This window comes from Sorex araneus, chromosome 1 (genome assembly GCF_027595985.1).
Source record: "Sorex araneus isolate mSorAra2 chromosome 1, mSorAra2.pri, whole genome shotgun sequence".
Classification (NCBI taxonomy): Eukaryota; Metazoa; Chordata; class Mammalia; order Eulipotyphla; family Soricidae; genus Sorex; species Sorex araneus.
Genome location: NC_073302.1, coordinates 75,045,013 through 75,066,757, shown reverse-complemented (window position 1 = coordinate 75,066,757; position 21,745 = coordinate 75,045,013). Strand labels below are relative to the sequence as shown.

The 21,745-nt window shown below is 36.5% G+C and overlaps 1 protein-coding gene across 1 annotated transcript in view; it reads left to right on the top strand.

Moving 5' to 3' along the window:
• Positions 1-21,745, top strand: part of TRPM3 (transient receptor potential cation channel subfamily M member 3) — a 608,677-nt gene that overhangs the window by 298,554 nt on the left and 288,378 nt on the right. The window contains 2 exon segments of the mRNA XM_012932570.2: positions 2,196-2,320; positions 16,705-16,876. Of these exon segments, the coding sequence (XP_012788024.2) occupies positions 2,196-2,320; positions 16,705-16,876 (297 nt within the window).

Below are 21,745 nucleotides of genomic sequence, written 5' to 3'. Positions count from 1 at the left end.
ACCACCATTATACCTACTTACCACCATATTTTGAAAGTTTCCACTCCAACCACCAAAGCCTTTTACCATAGCAGAACTTAAATAATTCATTTTGTATTTCTTATTATGAATAATCCACTAAAGATGATCCCAAAAAAATTTACATAGAGGAAAGTGTGTAAAGATTGTTTTATTTCACCCTGTTGCCATTAAGCCCTTATATAAGATATTACTAATATGTTGTTAAAGGTTGAGCCTTGTATGCATACACACAAACACACACACACACACACACATACACATATATATTTTTTTCTTCCCAAGATGAGTTGCCCCCTAGGTTATATTCCATCAAATGTAGTATGTTACTCTTGATACATCAGTGGTGTAGAATATGAGATGTTGCATTCATAGCCACGTGCTCCAGAAATTCTAAAACTCTAAATAGTGTTATACAGCTGAGGTTAATTTATTTATTTTTTTTTCTGGTTAGAATTATTTTTTTTTTGACTTTTTAATTTTTTTTTATTTTTTTTAATTTATTTTATTGAATCACCAAGTGGAAAGTTACAAATTTCTCAGGCTTATATCTCAGTTATACAATGCTCAAACACCCATCCCTTCACCAGTGCCCATATTCCACCACCAATAAAAACAAAAACAAAACAAAAACAAAAACAAAAAACAGTATACATCCCACCCCTCACCCCTCACCCCCCAAACCCCCCCCCCGTGCGTGACTGATAATTTCACTTCCTTTTCTCTTTACCTTGATTACATTCCAGATTTCAACACACAACTCACTATTGTTGTTGGAGTTTCAAAACAGACTCACCATTTTGTTGGAATTTATCCCCCAAGAATACAGCTCTATTAACAAGGAAATATTTGATAATAAGTTTTCCACTGATGAGAATGAAGAGATAAAATGTTTACAATTTCTGTATAATAGTAATTAAGTCCGCGGAGATTTAAGTTGGAAAATGAATCATTTCCCTTCCTGGAACAGCATGTAGCAAAAGCTTAGATCACAGTCTCCATACATGGTTGCAAGCACTTGCTGGAACCCCAAATCCTAAAGCTGTCTCTGGCTCCTGCTCGTTCCACATCCACCAGCTGTGCAGAGGCATGGGCACCCGGGTCGAAACTCGGCCAGAGCCCGGGCTCCGGCCCGGGCTGAGACTCCAGCTGAGGTTAATTTAATATTTTTTAATTGAATGGTGACTTTGGAGTCTGGAGGCATCTTTATGGCATATCGTTCTGTGTTGCTCTCTTTCAAGAGATTTATTTCTGAGTCTCTTAATCATGGTTATTAATGAGCATATATGGCACCAGATGCAGTTCCTGGGCATGACTGCCAGGCTACCAGAAACACAGGGTGATGGGGGGAGGTCACCCATTCCTGATTCCGTGCAAGCCTGGAGATTTGAGTCACAAGTACTGCATACTTAGGTCTTACAGCAGATTCACTCATGGATGAGGCTTGTCAGAACCTGTAATAATGGACATTTTTTAAAGTATTTTATTTTTTGGTGTTTGGGCTACTGGTGGTGCTCAGGATATATTCCTGACTCTTGCTCAGAGTTCACTCATGGCAATACTTAAGGGACCCTATGGGGTACTGGTGATTGAACCCAGGTTGATGGAATATGAACATGCTGTACTATCACTCCAGCCCCTAAAGAACATATTTTAGGTTTTCCACAGTCTATGATAAATATTTTTAAGTAGGTCTTCCACACTATATTAATACATATAAGCAAAATCAATATTAACAAAATATGAACTCATACATATATTGTGGTATAAATTTAATATTATCTGTGATATATTTCATGTACTTTACTTAAAGTATTGGAGGTCATACTAAAATACTAACACGTCATCATTCTTAATCCATAATTAATATACATATTACATGATACAACAGAAAATATTCTTTTTTTAAAACTTGTATTTTTTATAGACATTTCTCTTTTTTTCAAAAAAACCCAAGTAAGAAATGCGTTGCTAGACTTCATATACAGATCTGGCAAATATAATTGGCATTAAAGACACAAGTTTACATGCTCTCCTAAATGCATATAATTTAAGTAGGACTATGTCAAAATATAAAAATTAATGCATTTAAAAATCTAACAGCCATTTTCCCAATATTAAAATGATGGAAAGTAATTGCTTTAAAAGACTAAAGTAATTTTTATATTTCCTCCTAGGTGTTATTCGTCATGTTGGAGATGCTTTGAAGGACCATGCATCTAAGTCCCGAGGAAAGATATGTACCATAGGAATCGCTCCTTGGGGGATTGTAGAAAATCAAGAGGATCTGATCGGAAGAGATGTAAGTCTTGAGAATTTTTTCTATATGTGAATTCTTGTAAAAGCAATATTTAAAAGTACAACAAAATTTGCATATTATACTACTGTTTTTTATCCCCACCTTTCTAAAGAAAGTAATGTTAGGAATGGTTTATTGGGAGAATATTTTCCAACATCTTATCTCCATAGACTACAATGGTAAGTCTTTCAAACAGGGAAGAGCCTAAGGCATCCTCTGAGTTTGCACCAAGCTTTTTCTCGCCTATCAGTTCATTTTGCAAGTGCTCTTGCATGATTATTTTAGAATGGTTGACAAAAGTTCACTCTGATGCTTTAAATGAGTTCTCTTCTTTTTTTTCTTGTTATTTTGTTTTGGGGGGGCCACACCCATTGATGCTCAGGGGTTACTCCTGACTCTGCAGAAATTACTCCTGATGGTGCTTGGGGACCATATGGGATGCCTGGAATCAAACCTATATCTGCCGCATACAAGGTACCCTACCTGCTATACTATCACTATGGCCCCATATGAGATCTCTTAGGCTTCTGTTTGGTCTGAGTTCTTTCACTTTACAACAGAAGAAACGTCTTTCCATCCAAGTTTGGGGGTCTTTATTCATCTTTTCTTTCCTAAATGCTTGGGTAAAAAAATATCACAGTTTGGGGCCGGAGCGATAGCACAGCGGGTAGGGCGTTTGCCTTGCACGCGGCCGACCTGGGTTCGATCCCCGGCATCCCATATGGTCCCCCAAGCACTGCCAGGAGCAATTCCTGAGTGCAAAGCCAGGAGTAACCCCTGAGCATCGCTGGGTGTGACCCAAAAAGCAAAATAAATAAATAAATAAATAAATAAATAAATAAATAAATAGATAGATAGATAAATAAATAAATAAATAAAGAATATCACAGTCAGGTTCTTTATTTCCCATATGGAAACTTGTTCATCTTTGACAAACTCAGCTGGGTGACAACTTCTCTTTGCTATTCTGATGACCAGAGTCACATATTAATGACTTAACTATCTTGCAAGAAAAAAAATAGTCTCATTTTTATTCTGAGTCATCATCTTACTGATATTCCTCACAGAAATAACAACTAACTCTGTCTCTCTCTGTCTCTCTGCCTCTTTCTTTCTCACTCTTTCTCTCTCTCCTTCCTTCTCTCCTTCCTTCCCTCCCTCCCCCCTGCCTCTCTGCTCTCTTTTCTTCCCTCACTTCTCATTTCTTAAAGCACAAGCAGGTAGTTCCCAACATCTCTGGGAAGATATTTTTTTCTCCTAGTAAACAACTGATTTTCTCTCCATGTAACACCTCTCAAAATACAATTAATAGAAATTGTATTTATACTGTGTACAGATTGCCATACTTTTTTTCATTTTATTTTCCTCCCAAAATATTTGTAAATGAATTATTTAGCATTATCTATAACAGATCAATACAGTTCTCCCTTTCCAATCAAGACCTGCCACAGAACGTAACAAATGTGCTAAGTAGTTTTTCTAAAAAACATATCTTTATGAGCCAAAAAAAAAATAAAGATAGACTAAATCGGGGATTACTAATTAACTGGCAGTAAACAGCTTCTATTTTTGGCAATACAATGAACCCATCATATTTCAGTGTTTCAATGTAACACAATATGTGAAAATTTTAATGCAGTGCTAAATTCTTTGGAATAAAAACTAAATATTATCTTGGTATGGCCCATAGCAAAATCAGAGACGAACCAAAAAAAAAAATTCCTCAAATATTTTGCAACACAAACACTCCTTAAATCCTTCAAAACTTCAAGGTGATACAAGTGTTCATATCAGTGTTACCAATTTACAGGTGGAAACTTTCATTTATAAATAATACATAGAATAAAAAATGAAAATTTAATTTTATTGATATGTAATATAAACTATTAAATAGTGGCTTTATTTGTCTAATTTGACTCTATTTATCATTGACAAATTGATATTTTTTATTTTTATCCCTACCTTTCTCAAGAAGCAGTTTCCAAAACATTATGTGGAGAGCTGGAAAAGGTACAGAGATGAAGGCACTTGCCTTGCATGTAAATTGGCCCTATTTCAATCCCAAGCACACTTACGGTCCCCCAAGCACCGTCATTAGTGATCCCTAAGCACATAGTCAGGAGTAAGCCCTGAGCACTTCCAGCTGTGATGCCTAAATCCCTGCAGAAAAAAAAGATAAAATATTATATAGGTTAAATTTAAAAGATAAATAAGTATTACCAACTTTTTAATCTTTTACCAGTCTTTGCTGAAATGTAGTTGAACTAATACTTGCCTTAGATTACACATTAACTTTTAAATGTCTAGAGCAAATGTCCTTCTTTAAAGAACTAGATGTTAAAATATCACCCAAAACGCAAGTATTTAACAGTAGATTTTTATTAACAAATGAGTCATTTAAAATGCTGATTATTCAGAAATTATTTTTAAATACCTAGGTTTAGTATCTCTGTTGTAAACCTAAGTTGACATTATTCAGTTCTGTCAAGCAAAAAGCTATTTTGGAACTTTCTTATTCAGATGAACTACGAATAAATGTAAATTTATTATTGTTTTTTCAAGAGAAGTTGAATGTTTGCTTCCATAATTGCCTTGGTCATTTAAGCATTTGCAGTAAATACTAGCCTACTGTTTTTTTTTTGTTGTTGTTAATTTGTTTGTTTTGAAAATTCCATGTGATTGAAGAAAGATATTGTGTATATAATTTTGTTTAGTGTTTTTGTTTTGTGGCCACACCCTGTGGTTCTCTTTTTTTTTTCTTTTATTTATTTATTTATTTATTTTTTAATTTTATCACCATGTGGAAAGTTACAGAGTTCTCAGATTTATGTCTCAGTTATACCGTATTCAAACACCATCCCTTCACCAGTGCCCATATTCCACCACCAAAATCCCCGGTATACCCCCTACCCCCCACCCCAACTGTATAATTGATGAATTTCACTTCATTTTCTCTTCACCTTGATTACGTTCCATATTTCAACACAAAACTCACTATTGATGTTGGAGTTATACCCCCAAACAAGATAACCCTATTAAGGAAGAATTTGATAGTTTTCCATTAAAAGATTGTATGTTCTCAGGTTTTAGAAAAGGTCGTGCGGCAGCATTAGCGGATGTGTCCCAGTCTCGAATCCCAGAGCCTTGTTAGTTGCTGCTCAGTGTCGCCAGGGCTCCATCTGGAGAAGGTGTGCTGGCTGCACCTCCTCCTTCCGGCTCCCCGGTGTTGCTGGCCCCAGTTCGGGTCCGGAGCATTTTCCGGGCCGCGTTGCTCACCAGAATGCCTGCCGCTTCTCTGTTGATTGTGGCAAGATGGCGCCGAGCACACCCTGTGGTTCTCAAAGCTTACTTCTGGCTCTGTGTTCCAGGATCATTCCTGGTGAAGCTTGGGTGACTATATTGTATGCCAGGGATTGAATCCAGGTGGGCTGCATGTAAGACAAGTTCCCTACCCATTGTGCTGTTCTCTAGCACTGATTCAATAATATTTACATGCTTTGCCTAGTTAGAGGAATATGCCTGTTTATTTTTTTCTAATTTTAGTTTCTTCTCAAAATTCATCCCCTTCCTTCCCCCTTTCCTTCTTTTTCTAGTTCTTCCTAATTGTGTGCCAATAGAAATTTAAATATTCTTCTGCTAGCGGGACTTAGTTACATTGTCTGACTTCTCAATGAGAAACCATCTTAATCCCAGAACAGAAAAAAGAAAAAACTACTCTTAGATTCAGTAAAATGTGCACATTCATTGTCCCTGTTTACAAGGGCTTAAGATAGATTTTTCTCGAGGACTGAAGTGATAGCACAGCAAGTAGGGCATTTGCCTTGCACGTGGCCGACCCGGGTTTGATTCCTCACTCCCTCTCGGAAAAACCGGCAAGCTACCTAGAGTATCCCGCCCGCTTGGCAAAGCCTGGCAAGCTATCCATGGCGTATTTAATATGCCAAAAACAGTAACAACATGTCTCACAATGGAGACGTTATTGGTGCCTGCTCGAGCAAATCGATGAACAACAGGAGGACAGAGCTACAGTGATAATTAAGAGCAGTTTTCTTTTGGATTGTAGGAGAATCATGTAAAAGCAAACCACAGCTCACAATAATCATGCAAATCTTCTGAGAAATAGTAGAAAAGGAAATCGCACTGGCAGGTTGTAGAGTACAAATGAAATTCACGTTTGATAGAAAAGATGTTTTAAAAATAATCTCTTAGGAAAACACTTGTATTTTAGTTTCCAGTAACTGACCAAAATCTATTGAGTTTTGATTACTCTGTTACATAAACCCATGAAACTGAGGAATTGGAATATTAATAGGATTCCTCAGAGTTCTGTTATAAAGCAAAAGCATTATTTTCAGTGTGGAGGATTTAAGACAATATGATGAAAATTTATATGTGATAATTATTCTAATGTGATCATTAAAATGAAGAGAAGGGAGTGAGTTATTCAGGACAAAGGGGACTATATGTGGTGAAGACAGAATTAGGCTTTTAGTGGCGAACTTATTGTAGCATATTATTTTGAAATATACACAACTGAAAAATACAATATTATAATGTTATACTATTCCCATTTGAAGAATATAAAGTAAAATAATGATAGAAAGAAATAACTCTTAGTAATAAGATATTAGGTTGTCTTGACAGATAAAAAGTGTCAATAAAATATTGGTAGTCACCAATGAAAAATCCCTCTAAAAATAAAAATAAACTAAGTGAAAGTGTTGATTGGTGAGTTTTCTAAGTAGTTATAATAAATTTCATAGAAAGCTTTAATATAGTACCTTCTCTCACTTTTATTCCAATTTAATCAGTCTCACATTTGATAGAGAAGACATTTTAAAAATAATCTTTAAAAATCAGATAGTAAAGAAAACTGTTAAATATATTTGCCACTTCAGAACTGAATCAAAATGCAATCATTCATAAACTAGTATTGCACTTTTGTTAAGCACTCCAGAATTATATTAAATGTTCCAAAAATATCAAGGGAAATCTGGGGTATTTAAATGAAATAAACAAAAACATGAGGAAAAGGAAAGTCTTTATTTCTTATACTAGACTATTGTACAGTAGATTTATTTTCAAGCTAATGGAAAATATAGATCATTTTATGGCTGTGAGGCTGAATCTTACATGAGATTTTTGAGAAACTGAGCATTTGAGCACTTTTTGTTGATATAAGTAAAAGACAGCAGTTGTCATGTATCTTGGAATTTGAGCATTCTTTTGGAGTTTAAGAATAAGTGTAGGGTCTGGAGCAATAGCACAGAGGGGTGGGGCATTTGCCTTGCACATGCGACCCGGGTTTGATCCCCAGCATCCCATATGGTCCCGTGAGCACCACCAGGAGTAATTCCTGAGTGCATTAGCCAGGAGTAACCCCTGTGCATCGACGAATGTGACCCAAAAAGCAAAAAAAAATTATCTTTACTCATATATAATTTACAAAATACCTCTGAAATTTAAAAGACACTTTTTTATTTTATCTTGATACTAAAAATTTTGCTTGGGTGCATTTTTTCAACACATCACATTTATAATTTTTAAATTGCATTGATGCTTAATGATATATTCAACTTTACCAAGCTCTATATTTATTCTCATAATTTTATAGCTTTAAAAGTTTTTAATATTTGGGATTGGAGCGACAGTATAGACATTAAGGTGCGTCCTGCACATCATATATGGTCCCCCAAGCACCACTAGGGGACACTCCCGAGCACAAATCCAGGATTAACCTGGCTTTGTGACATTAACCTGTTATCACTGATGTGGCCCAAAAACTCACCCATCCCCACCCCTATAGTTCTTATGTTTAACTGAAGCTGTTCTCTTGATGCCACCGCTATATTTGAAGAAAAATCAATTCTAGTAATATAATCTATTGATTATTTAGATGAGGTTTTCAGTACATTTTTTAGTACATTATTTTAGTACATTATTTAGGTGAGGTTTTCATACATTTTTCCCTTATCTCTGTGGCAAAGCAAATATAACTTCATATTATAAACTCAGAAAACCTCCCAGTAGTGGTCCTTGCTTATAATTTACTAGATTTTGACAATATTAGATAAGATTGGTCCAGAGGCTGTGAGGAGGAGTTTCAAGAGATCCATCCAAGTCAGTTACTATTATATAGGATGAAATTTCATGACCTTAAAGGGTCAGGTCCCTACTACATTCACTTGCAAGAAAATGACATTTCAGTGAAGATTGTGTTGGATTGATATTTGGATATGTTGATTTCAAAGTTCTTTTGAGATATATATGTGAAAAATTCCCAATAAGCCAGTTGATACTCAAGATCTTGATACTCAAGATCAAAGACTGTATACACACCTATATTCAAAAGAGATTTGTGTATAGATGATCATTAAAACTATTGTATTAGATAGGATCACCAATGAAGACTGCATAAAGTAAGAAAAATGGAGTCTACAAAGCAGTCCTGATGAGCTCCAACATTTGAAAATCACGTAATGTTTGCAAAGAAGATCAAGAGAAGGACTGAGTGGTAGGAGAAAGTCTAGAGAGATTTATAGAAGTCAAGAAATAGAATATCCATTTAAGAATGGAACTCAAGGTCAAGTATTATGTAGAAGTTAAAGATAAGGAGTCAGAAATCTTGGCCCATTTTATCATTAGATATAATTGACATACATCACTGGCCAGATTAGTTTCAGAAAAATTGTGATGTTATAATGAAAAACATTCCAATAAGTGATGAAAGAGAAGTAGAGATATAAGGTAGAAACTATCTTTTAATGGTTTGTGTGTGAATGAATATTAATGCAGCTTAAGGGAACCATGATTTGAGAAGGACCATAATTTTATTCAAGAACTGATCTTGTTTATAAATACTTATACGTGTATATATTTGCATCTGTATTTTCATATATAGCACTGTAGCACTGTTGTCCCATTGGTCATCAATTTGCTCGGGCAGCCACCAGTAACTTCTCCATTGTGAGACTTGTTGTTACTGTTTTTGGAATATTGAATACATGTACATATTTGAACTTACATGAATGAGCTTGTTTATACTATGTAGTATATATAGTTGAAAAGGATATAAGAATAGTAAAGAGGTTATTGATTAAGTCATTGGCTGATCTTAAGGTCACAAATTAAAGAAATTAACTGTTTTGTACCCTTGTAGCTGAAGGAGAGAAGGAAAAACTGTGTGTGCAAAGGAGTGCTCAAGTTAGGGTATTAATAATTTGGCCCCTGACACCAAAGGACAATAGACATAAGGGCCAGGAGCATTGCCCCATAGCTGTAAGCCTGTTTTTTGAGCGGAGGAGAGGAGGCAGATGGAATAGAGAAGGGATCACTAAGAAAATGAGGCTGGAGGAATAAGTCGGGATGGGAGATGTGTGCTAAAAGTAGATAACAGACCAAAAATGATGACCTCTCAGTGTCTGTGTTGCAAGCCATAATGACCAAAAGTAGAGAGAGAGTATGGGGAATATTGTCTGCCATGGAGGCAGGAAGATGGTGGGAAAGGGGGGTATACTGGAGATATTGGTGGTGGGGAATGTGCACTGGTGGAGGGATGGGTGTTTGATCATTGTGTGATTATAACCCAAACATGAAAGCCTGTAACTATCACACAGTGATTCAATAAAATTTAAAAAATAATAATTTGGCCTGGTAGATTATAATTTTCTATTGAGATAACAAAAACAACAACAAAAATCACACCAACACTACTGTATGATCTAATATTAGTACTTATTTAAGTACTTTTGCACATTAAATTCTCACAATAGCACCTCTCAGAAGTTATTTTCAGTGTCACTATCTTCCCATTTTTCTGAGAGCTAAGTACAGAGGTGAATAATTTGCCCTGTGTTATAGGTGACAAAAAAAAAATTACTTGTTGTTAAACCTTGGCAGATTAGCAAACAAGCATTCTTCCCTATGTGCAATATACTTCTCTGTCGTAATAGTGTCTATTATTTCTTCGAGTTCATTTGTGACTCAAAATCACACTATTCTGTGATTTTTTTTCTGTCTCATGCGAAACCCCAGAAAAGTGGCTAAAATCATTAATGATCTCCTTTTATACTTGGATACACACAAAGGGTAAATAACCTGCTTAAGTCCATTCAGTTGGCAAGAAGGTAGGGATAGAAGTCAGATCATCTGACAAATAAGAAAAAATAATACAGAGGTCAGTATGTGAAGATATTGGACCATGGTGGTCAGAGTCTTGATGAGAGCAGAAACCAGAACTGACATGAGTCCTGGAAGGTAATAACAGGTACACAGAGCACACATGTGGTGGGGTGAGGAGAAGAAGGAAGCTAGAGAGAAGATAGTGATGGTAAAAATGATGATGCATCGGCCAGTCCACAATAGAGGAGATACTGGGAAACCTTAAAGATTATGATGTTACTAGAAAATTGCATGAGTTATATGTTGCTGTATAAAAAATTACTCCCAAACTTAATGGCTTCATACATTTTTTTCCTCATCCATTGTTTTTATGTGTCAGGAATTTATGCAGAGCTCCTCAGCATGGTTCTGACTTAGGATTTCTCAAGATAACAATGAAGAGGTCAATTGGAACTGTGTCATTAGGAGGATTAAGTGGGACTACCTCACTCTCTTCTTCATTCAGATGGTCATTGGGAGGGTTCTTTGATATGTGGACTTCTCTGGAATGTTACTTTACTAACATCGCAGCTGGATTTCCCCAAAGTGAAAAATCCAGGAGGAAGCTAGGATGAACCTTATTTGGATCAAGTTTCTAAGTCATATACCATAACTTCCATTGTATTATATTTCTAAAAAGTAAGTCACTGAATCCAGCCCAAATCAAAGAATAATTTTCAAGGAATGTCTGACTTTTCTTTAAATCACCCCACTCAGACATGATTATTTCTAAGATGAATAACTCTTTTAAGAACTCAGGGTCTTTATCCCATGGCCAGGATGCCCTATGATGGTACAAGCTTTCTTCGCCTCACAATCAGGCAAAAGGAAGTGAGCCTATTCAAGTGAAAAGACTAAAAAAAGATTTCAACTCTCTGTAGCTCACAAGTCAAGGGACACATTTTCAAAGTAATGCAGCAAAACATAATTGAGCTTCCCTCAGATTTTAGTGGGAGTCACATAGCTGAAGCATTAGGCACTCACTGGGGATAGATCCCAAGGTTTGCTGGTTTCTTGATCAGCTGAGAGGGAGCAGCTGGGTTTCACTATGACCCTGCCTTATACCCAGGCTCACAATAGAGCTGCCTGAATAAGAAATAATAAGCCAGTACTCCCACTCACTCTGTCCCCTCTGTGAATATGAGGACATGCAGTGCCTTTATTTATTTTTTTTTATTTCATTATCTCCATCCCCATGTTTCTTTATCTCAAACATAAAGGTTGTTTCTAACTTCTCAGCTGCACTCCTCATCCCTCTGAGAAATGCGTGCCTGATTCCTGAGCGAACCTTGTGGCTCATTTTGTTCCTCCTCCAAAGCACAAATGCTATTGTCCCAGGGCCTTCATGACCTCAGTATTCTATAGGGTTCTAGATGACTCATCTGGAAATAATCTGACCACAGTCAGAAGAATTTTAATGCTCAGCTGAGATACTGGCAAATATGTCCAGCAGTTAAATCATAATGTGCGCTATAAATTTATAATTGTGCTGGATCCTCTGCTTTCCCTCTAAATGTCTGCTGGTCTAGTAAGGAATTAAAGAAAACCAAAGGAATTGCAAGGAGAATTATTTCTTGGGTCAAAATCTGACCAGCAGTGTTACTCTTTTGTATCACTATAATCTGATAGATTTTGTTTGATTTGGGGCTGCACCTGGTTAAGTTCAGGGCTTATTCCTGGCTCTGTGGTCAGGGGACTATATACAGTACTGGGATCTAAATCAGCATCAACTGTATGCCAGCAAGTGTCTTACACATTATACCCTCTCTCTGGTCCAAGCTGATTTGGTTTTATATGAACATAAAATGGATTGATCCATGTGAAAGTGTCTATTTCAGGCCCTGGCATAAAGAGGTCAACAAATACTAATTTTCTAATTTTCTTCTTGTCTAAATTAAAAGCATAGTGTTATTAGGAGAGAAGGTATGGCTGGTAATTCATACATCTCCCTCCCTGAGATTTGCCTAGAGTATGGTGACATATACTTCATCTGGTAATAAAGCCTAGAATTGCAAAGGGTCTCTGAATGATGAGTAAATGATTAATCTCAATTCCATTTTGTTTGGAAAAGGTGTCCTAGGTAACCGAACTTCCTTTTCACGTAGAAAACACCACAAATGGAAAAGACCCTAAAAAAAAGGAGAAAGCTGTTTTTATGTAGATACCATGTGGAAGGACATTGTCTGCACTTAATTTGAAAAATGCAAATAAACTTTTTAATCCATACTATGCAGATTCAGTTTTAGAATAGAACACTTCTAGAAATAATATGGAAGATTGATTAATAAATAAAAAATCTCCTATTCACACTTGAGAAACAAGAAAGAGATGCAAAATGTGTTATGGGTGTTGTGATCTATGATGATACCCATAGTATTAGATGTATAAAATCCACTACATAATGTGTTTCTTCTAAGTATAGATACTAAAATATTTATCAAGCTCAAGAGATTACTTGTTGTGTAGCCCTCCTACCACTATTCAGTCTGTCTCAGCACAGATTCTTCACTGAAACTATAAAACCAGAACTTGTATTTGAGTGATTTTTCTTCTCAAGTCTTTTGAGGATGATACATACCCTAAACTAGTCTGTATTTTTAGCAAAGAAGAGGCACAATATGCACAACATCTCTCATGGTGGTTGATTCTCTCAGGAAACACTGGCTGTAAAACAATAATGTAATATATGTAAGTCATGAACACATCATAATTGGTCTTACTGCACCGGTGCATGCATCCACTCACGCATTTCCAAAAAGAGTCCTCTATTTTGAACTTTTAACACTGAAAGCAGATACATTACCTCTAAGACTTGTCAAAGGAAAAATTCATTTATATTCATATGATAAAAAGACATTTTTTCTATTGAAAAAACATAACAGGAAGATCAGCAAATCTTTTGTATATATGCAAATTATAACTCAAACAGAAATAGACTGTTGTTTTGTTTGTTATAAAGAATACTAAGTAGATGTTGTAGGCAAGTTAGACCAAAATGCCTTCCTCTGGAGTACTCAGAAAGTTATTTTCAAGTTTGCCATTAACCAACAAATAGTTCTAAAGCATCGTCCTCTTCCATTATCTGGGAGCTCTTGGCACAAAGCACTGTGTATTTGGTGAGTTGGTTGCTATTTTTCCCTTATTTATATTGAATTACATTTAATTACCTTGGGTATAAAAGAAGAGTTATTGATCTGTCTCTCGTTTTAGTCATTGGCAGGGATTTGGAATTCCAGTATATTGCTGGTCAATAACAACTATAATAATAATAATAAGTATGTTTGAAATGAATTTGTATATATACACTGCCAGCTAGGAGTCTGAAATGGCTTTAGGTTGTTTGCACATATAATGTCATCAAATCCCCATGAGGTAAGTGGTTACATCTCCACTACAGGTTTAAAAGTGAGACTCAGGTCACATAGCCATTGCAAAACAGGGATTCACATATGTTACCTGAATCAAATGTTTAGATTTTCCCTGGTATCAGGGCATATTTTCTTAGTGATGACTGCAGAATTAGAATATTTTGCTCATTTTTTTATACGAGTTCCTCAGAAGACAAGATCTTTATCATATGACCCTCTTTAACTTTCTCTCATATAAGAATAAAAGAAATAAGGAGCAGTTGAGATGAAGAAATGAAAATTTATGAGTGATAATGTGAACTTGACCTCCTGGTCATAACGGATTCAAGTGTACAGATTTCCCTAAGAGTTGCTGCACCATGTTTCACCAGAAAAGAAGGTCAGATCTCAGAAGACAGAAGCACTAATGTACTTAGAGTGCAGTAATGGAAGAAAACACATATATTAGAATGTAGTCAGATGATTTAATTATGCTCTGATTCTCAGATTGTAGTGATATGTCAGCTTTGGTCAGAATTATTTCTGCTCCTTTATTCATTTCAAATTTTTACTTTCAATAATGGCCTTAAGTTAAGGGTCTCAGTAACAAAAAAAAAAAATCTTCAGGTCTCAGCTAGACCAAGTGTCTAGGGATGACTATCATACATATTTAACTTCCAGGCAATCCATTCTCTCCTGCCTCCCACAAAACTATTTTGGGTCTTCTTCCTTCTTGGTATGGGGCCTAGAGCAGATCTGCTATGAGAAAAAAGAGACCAGAAACAAAAGCATTTCCTTTTGTCCAAAAGCACAATGCAGAGGCACTCTAAGAATAAGAGGAAGTATTTTTGCTTTATTTTTTTTAACAAAGCATTAATATTTATTAACTTGCACTCTGCTCTGGAATGAATGTTTTATGATCAAAAATGAGTAGCAGCAAGATGGGAATTTCACCTCTAAGTTCCCGACTTTCCAAGTGACAAAGAATTCTGGATGGGTTGAAAAAACCACTGACTCCATATTTTAAGAGGAGCCATTCAGTCATCTAGACAAAGGAGTAATTGAATATTGTTCCTTGTGATTACTGGAAACAAGAATCTAAAAGTTATGTCCTTCCTTTATCAATAAGAGCTAACTGAAATGAAGTTATGAATCAAGGTTATATTAACACCAGATTAATACATAGGACATATGTCAAAAGAACTGATGGATATTTCAAAATTTAGTGACACATCTTAAATTTAGATTAGTTCCATTTTCAAAGAATTCAGAAAAGAGGGGGTTTTTTCTTTACTTTTGAACAAAAACATGTCTGTCTCAAAATCTCCTATTCATTCACTATTTGTTGAATAAATTCTATTTGTCAAGCACACAGAAATGTGGGTTTTGAAATCAGTATCAACATCTGAAAAATGACTTTCATGAGATTTTTACGCTTCAAGATTGCCTTTACTAAACCACTTTGTAATTCCTTAAACAAGCCACTCGATCTTAATAAAGCTTTTTATGGTGAATTATTACATGCTTAAAATAAAAAGTGTCTCAACTCTGTAATTAATGTGCAGAGTAAAGGTGCGGAAATAAATACTCAGTAGTATTTGTATCTGTCCTGTCAATTCCAATGATTCAGTACAGGGATAAATATCTTCAGACTATGTAAAAAAAAAATGACCTTGTTGAATTATCCTTTTCATAGCCTGAGAGAAGTTTTTTCCAAAATATTTTAATAGTATAGATGCTGGAGATGTAATACTGGAAAAGGCACTTGCCTTGCACACAGATTTTCCTGGTTTGATCTCCAGCACCATATATAGTTCCCCAATACTGCCAAAAGGATCCATGAGCACTGTTGTGTGCCAGTCCCCTTTCCCAATTAAAAAAAAAGTATATTTACCATCAAACATATTGTTTACATTGGGTATAAATTTGGGGAACTTCTTTATTTCTTTTGTCCAGGGTCAGAGGAGATGCTGGGATTATATCAGGGGTGAAACTCAGGACCTCACACATGCAAAATAAGCACTGAGTTAGAACACCCCATCAGCCCCCAGGCATAACCTTTGAAATCAGATAAACCTGATGTGTATTCTGGTTCTGTGTAAACTCTTAAAGAAAAATCTACCTTACCTGTTTCTTTATCTGTCATATAAACATAACAGCCAGCACTTTATATATTGCAAGGAACACATATAAAATAACTAGATTATAATAGACTTTGCTTTTTATATCACAAATCAGAAGAGCCACACTAAGCATTGCTTTTTTGGATCACATAATTCACCAGTAAATTTTCGAAAGGAACAAAAAGATTGAAATAAATACTTTGGGTCAGGTTTATAGTCATCTCAGGACATTTATTTTCCAACCAACATTTCCACCTGCATGAAGTGTCTAATGGTAATGGTGTTGATTTTAAATAACTCATCTTTAAATTCAGAAAGGGTCTGATAGACATCATCTCTCTTTACCCCACCCACACCAGCTCCATTCTCCAGAATCATGCTTGCCTTGCTGTACCTAAAAGATTATGGAAATCATGGGAAAGAGAAGGAAGGAAATAAAATAACTAAGAATAAAAAATGCTTTTGTTTAATCAATAAGAAATCAACTTGCAAGTGAAACAACCATTCATGCACATGTCTCTGAGTATAAGAAAAGCACAAATACTAGTTTCTGTATGAATTAAGTAAATAAACCATTGTTTGCTTTGAAGGGAACACAATCCATACATCTTGCCCTTTCCCATAACTGTCATGAGAAGACGCTGCTGACTGTGCTTTCCAGGGACCATAGAATTGATTTCTCTTTTCTTTCTCTCTTTCTCATTCTCCTCTTCTTTCCTTTCTTTGATTTCTGCCTGTTTCTTTTAAAATCCTGCAGGTTGTCCGGCCCTATCAGACCATGTCCAATCCCATGAGCAAGCTCACTGTTCTCAACAGCATGCATTCTCATTTCATCCTGGCTGACAACGGAACCACTGGAAAATATGGAGCTGAGGTGAAACTTCGAAGACAACTGGAAAAACATATTTCACTCCAGAAGATAAACACAAGTAAGTAGGTTCCCATTCTCACTGCCATAGCTCCTAGGAAGATAACGAAGAGTGAGCACCTTTAAGTGCACCATGCAGGCATATTAAGAAAACTTGAGCATGGATCATTATTTCTACTGGGCCCAGTGCTTAGAATTAGAGGAAATTGTACGATGGAGGAAGCTGGGAGGTAGGAGACATGATTATACGATTAGTGAACTTAAGCTCATTTACTAGGCATGAAAAAATCCAACTCCATCTGAGATTTGTAAATGCAGATAAGCTTTTCTCTCCAAACTTTTCCTATTTCCTTTCAGAATACCCTAAGGAGGAAAAGCTCCTTGGGGAAATTGTTCTGTTTATTAAGCAATTTTTGTAGCTAAAAATAAAGAAGTAAAAAGGATAAAAGCAGGTTTTGATCATAGCAGGGATCTGGCTGTTCTAAGGCAATTGATATTGTCTAAAATAAACCGTCATGTGTAACCAACTTGATGATGCTCTAACTCTATGTATTTATTCATTGTCTCTGTCATGTATGTGTATTTAATACATGTGTCTACATATGTGTACTGTACAGTACATATATGAGTGGCTTTCCTTTAACACAAGTACACATATGTCTTGTGCTGTATTTATTGTGTACACATTTTTTTAACCATGAAAAGCAAACATAGCAAACTCAGTAGATCAATAAGTGGCTGGCACTAAAATATGATAGAGGTATTAAAATAACCTACTGGCCTTCCTCATAAACTAAAGTTCTATTTGTTTTCATGTTTTCACAAGGTAACATCCAAGGACACAGGACTGGCTCAAACTCTGTGGTTATTATGTCTTACAGTAGAAACCTAGATTGTGTTGATTGACTTTTAAGGTCTTCAATTGAAACAATAGAAAACTTCTCTTTAGCTAAATCCACTTTCAAGTTACTCAGCTTGGCCAAATGGCTTTACTCTTGTCTTGGCTTTGTCTGCAGTGGTCACAAATGGTTTTGCATGTTAGAGATCCTTCCTCAAACTGAAATGTTCTACCTCACAGATTACTCACTCCTTCCAGCCTATCTTTCCTGATTCTACTTTGTAGGAAATACTGCTTTTTAAGACAGTCAAGTTTTGTGCCTTCATCTGTTTCACAGGGAAGTATGGAATAGTCGATTTTGGTATAGTGGCTAAGGTCAAAGTTGCACAGGGGAAATTCTCTGCTATTGGAGAATTCTCAACTGTCTTTGCCAAGAGACAAAGTGATATCCTGTGATATCTTATGGGTAAAGAAATATAGAAAGACTAAAGAGCTGGACCAGAGACCAGGATAGATCAGTTGTAATAACGCATATAAACAATGGGCAGTAGATTTTCTTCTACAAATATTGAATTTTATTATAACATTTGATAAAATAAGAAAATGGCGTATTTACTTAGGGCTTCAGAGACTGCACACATACCATTCTGCATACTTACTCTTCTTCCACTGTAATGTTAAGAATAAAACCCTAAATAGGAGTGACCTAAAAGCTCAAGGAGAAAGAAGTGGTTAGGAGAGACAAGGAGCATTATTGAGGGGTAAGTTCAGTGCTCAGTAATGAAACAAAAGCTATCCAGTCAAGCAAAGCATGGTATTGCTCTAGATCCTAGTGGCAGGTGGGCCAGTTAGTGGTAATGGGAGAAGAGCTGGGTGTGGGCTGAATAAGTAATATTCCAGCCAGGGGTAGTTGAACCTAACACTGAGCTTGGAGCCCCGACCTGCATTACAGGCTGCCCCAAGAGAAAATACTTTTCTCTACTCCATCTTCCCTGAGAAAAAAACATGTGTAACATATGTGCTTGGTGGGGCCTGTCTCCAAAGCTCAAAGAGGTTGGTGCCTCTTCAGAAGTGGTGCAAGAAAGTATCTAGAGAGCAGCCTGGCCTCACTGAGGAGTCCATCCCAGCTGCATGGAGTTGAAAACCAAAGCAAAGTGAATGATCACATTGGTGCTGGAAATCAGGGTTCTCAAGCACACACTGTATCCTGTTGTTGAAGACATCAAGCCCTGGATTATTAACTGCATGTTAGCACGTTGACAAGGGGACACACAGTCAAGGGTCTAAGATGCAAACTAAGGGAAAGACACAGACCCAGATGCCAAGCCGATCAGAGAAGCTGGCTTGAGACTCTGGGAATGCTCCAAGGCCACAAACAGAATAAAGCTTAGAGTTTGAGTGGAGGCTGAGCCGACAGAATGAGTTCAGTGGCTGGAACTGGAAGTGGATCCATGCAGATGGAGCCAGATGGCCATTGCAATCATCATTATTTATAAATCTAATTTTCCTCCTGGCTTTGGGAACTATATTGAGGCTTCATTTTAATCCACAGACTTTCATTTGGTGAAAATAATTAAATGGCAAGAAGAAGGTTAAAGGTGCTCAGCAGAGATCCCTGAGGTTACAGGAAGTTAAATGGCACAGGGTTGAATATTTGTCAGTGACATAGTGAATGATGTCAAGAGTCAACTCCCGCCCTAGTTCCAGCCCAGAACTGAGTGACTGGCTTATTCCAGTTTGCCTACAGCTTTTTGGGTTTCAGAATTGAGAGTTTCGTGAACCTGAAACCCTCAATCACAAGGAACAAAGATGATGAGTGATCCCCCAAAGCAAGGAACCCAAGATTTTAAGCACTGCTTCTTTCATAACTGCAAGAGAATCGGTGAGGGAAAAAAACTTATGGAGTGACCCAAGCCCATAAAATAGGACCAAAACTAGAGGTCTCCATTCCATTAGCAAAGAAGCGAAGCATGCACTGAGAATACATGAGCTTCAGAATAGTAGTCCAAGAGGAGAAAAGTCAGTGTTTAGAACAGAATATGAATCGTTGATGTACTTCTTAGTAGATGTTCTAGAACAATCCTACTTTCAATCTGGTGAATATTAGTTCTTTTATATAAGTAGGAACAATGCAGTTAGTCCTATTGAAAGTTGAATCTTATTCATAAGTACATTCATATATTTAATTCTAAATCTCTTTTCAAACATTTAGGAAATCTAAAATACAGTAATGGAACTCCATTTCTGGAGGCCACAATTTAATCTCCTGATAGCTAGACACTATAATAAAATATACTGTACTACCATCACACCATTAGAAATATGCTCACCCCTAATATACAATTAAGTCTTGAATAGCACCCTTTTGAACTAAAAGAGTCCAGTTATAAATGATTTTTTTAAATATGCAAATGTAGGCCAGAGAGATGGTGCAGGGTTGTGGCCCATGCCTTGTATGCAGCCAACCCCCATTTCTTACCAGGCACTGTCCTACAGGACCTTGAGCATTACAGCTTGGCCTGGAGAATCCTCTGCACTGCATGGCCTCAGCCACACCATATCCTTATGCCCTTGCACTGAACCACCAGCCAGGTTGTCTGAGAATAACTGAAAGAAGACCTCTGGACCTCCTAAACTTTCTGAGTACCATATGGGCCCCCCATATATATGTATTTTATACACACACACATACACACACACGTGTGTGTGTGTTTTCTCTTCCTTATGCTTTTCTTAATAACATGATTTTTCTCTAACTTTTTAATTTTGTTTTTGTCTTTTTGGCTGCAGCTGGCAGTGCTCAGGGATTACTCCTGGCTCTGGCTCTGTGCTGAGGAATTGATTGCTTCTGGCATGGTTCCATGAACCATATAGGGTGCCGAGGATCAAACCTGGGTCTCGTGTGTGCTAGGCAAGCACCTATTTGCTATACTATTACTCCAGTTGCAAATTTTCGGTACTTAAATTTTTATTTTCTTTTAGGCATTGTGGTTTACAATGCTTCTCTGGCTTACTTTTAGTGCAAGAACTTATATAATACATATACAAAATAATATGCTAAATATTTTATTGATAAGAGTTCTAGTGAACAGCTCATTAGTAAAGTTTTATAAAACTTCAACGGTAGTACTTGAATTTTCATAGGCCTGGAGGAAAAGGGGGTTCAACTCCCTTAGCTTTCCATTGTTCCAGGATTGATTGTATCTAGAAAGGCCCTAGGGCTGTCTTATAATACTCAGCATTTTCCTCTTTTGCTGTCATTCTTCCTCCTCCCTTCAGAGTGAGCTGTGTATCATGATAACCTTCCATTAAATCTAGTTCTAACAGAAATGACAAAGTTCCAGAGAATAATTTTCTTAAATGTTAACTGAATTCTGTCCAGGGGACCTTTATGCCTCTCTCATCAATATGCCAGTTGTCACTAATACATGTTAAAAGCCCTAGAATTTTTGCTTTCTCTTGGCATTCTGGCATCTGATATCTTCTCCCCTCCCTCCACTCATTGCTGCTGTCAACAGCCAGTCCTAAATTATCACCTCTGGTTACTTGAAAGATTTCATCTTAAAGAAAACTCCTTCTAAATGTTCCAGTTTTAAAGACACCTGCTTTTGAACACTTCCATCCACAATTTTTCACATTTTGAATGTATTACACATTTCTAGTTTAACATGAAAGAACTTAAACAATTCTTATAATCAATTAAAGAGATATTTATTAAACTCCTACTATTTGCCACTAATGATTAAGTTGTTAGAAAAAAAAAAACCACTAACCAATTCACTGAGCTTAAATCAAGAGGGGCAAATAGACAGCAAGTGACTAAATAAGTAAATACAGGAAGCCTAATAGGTAAGCGCTATTTAGGAATATAAGACAGGAAGGGACCAGGAGATAGCTCAGAGACTTGATCCTCCTGAACTGTTCAGGAGGGCACCCCCAAGCATTGCCTGTGATTAGCCTCTGAGCATATGAGGTATGGCTGAGAAACTGAGAAAGTAAATAAATGAATAAATGAATGAATGAGCAAATAAAGCAGCATATTGAGGTGACAAGTGAGAGCATAATTTTTGGAGGTATGAGACTCTGCACTTG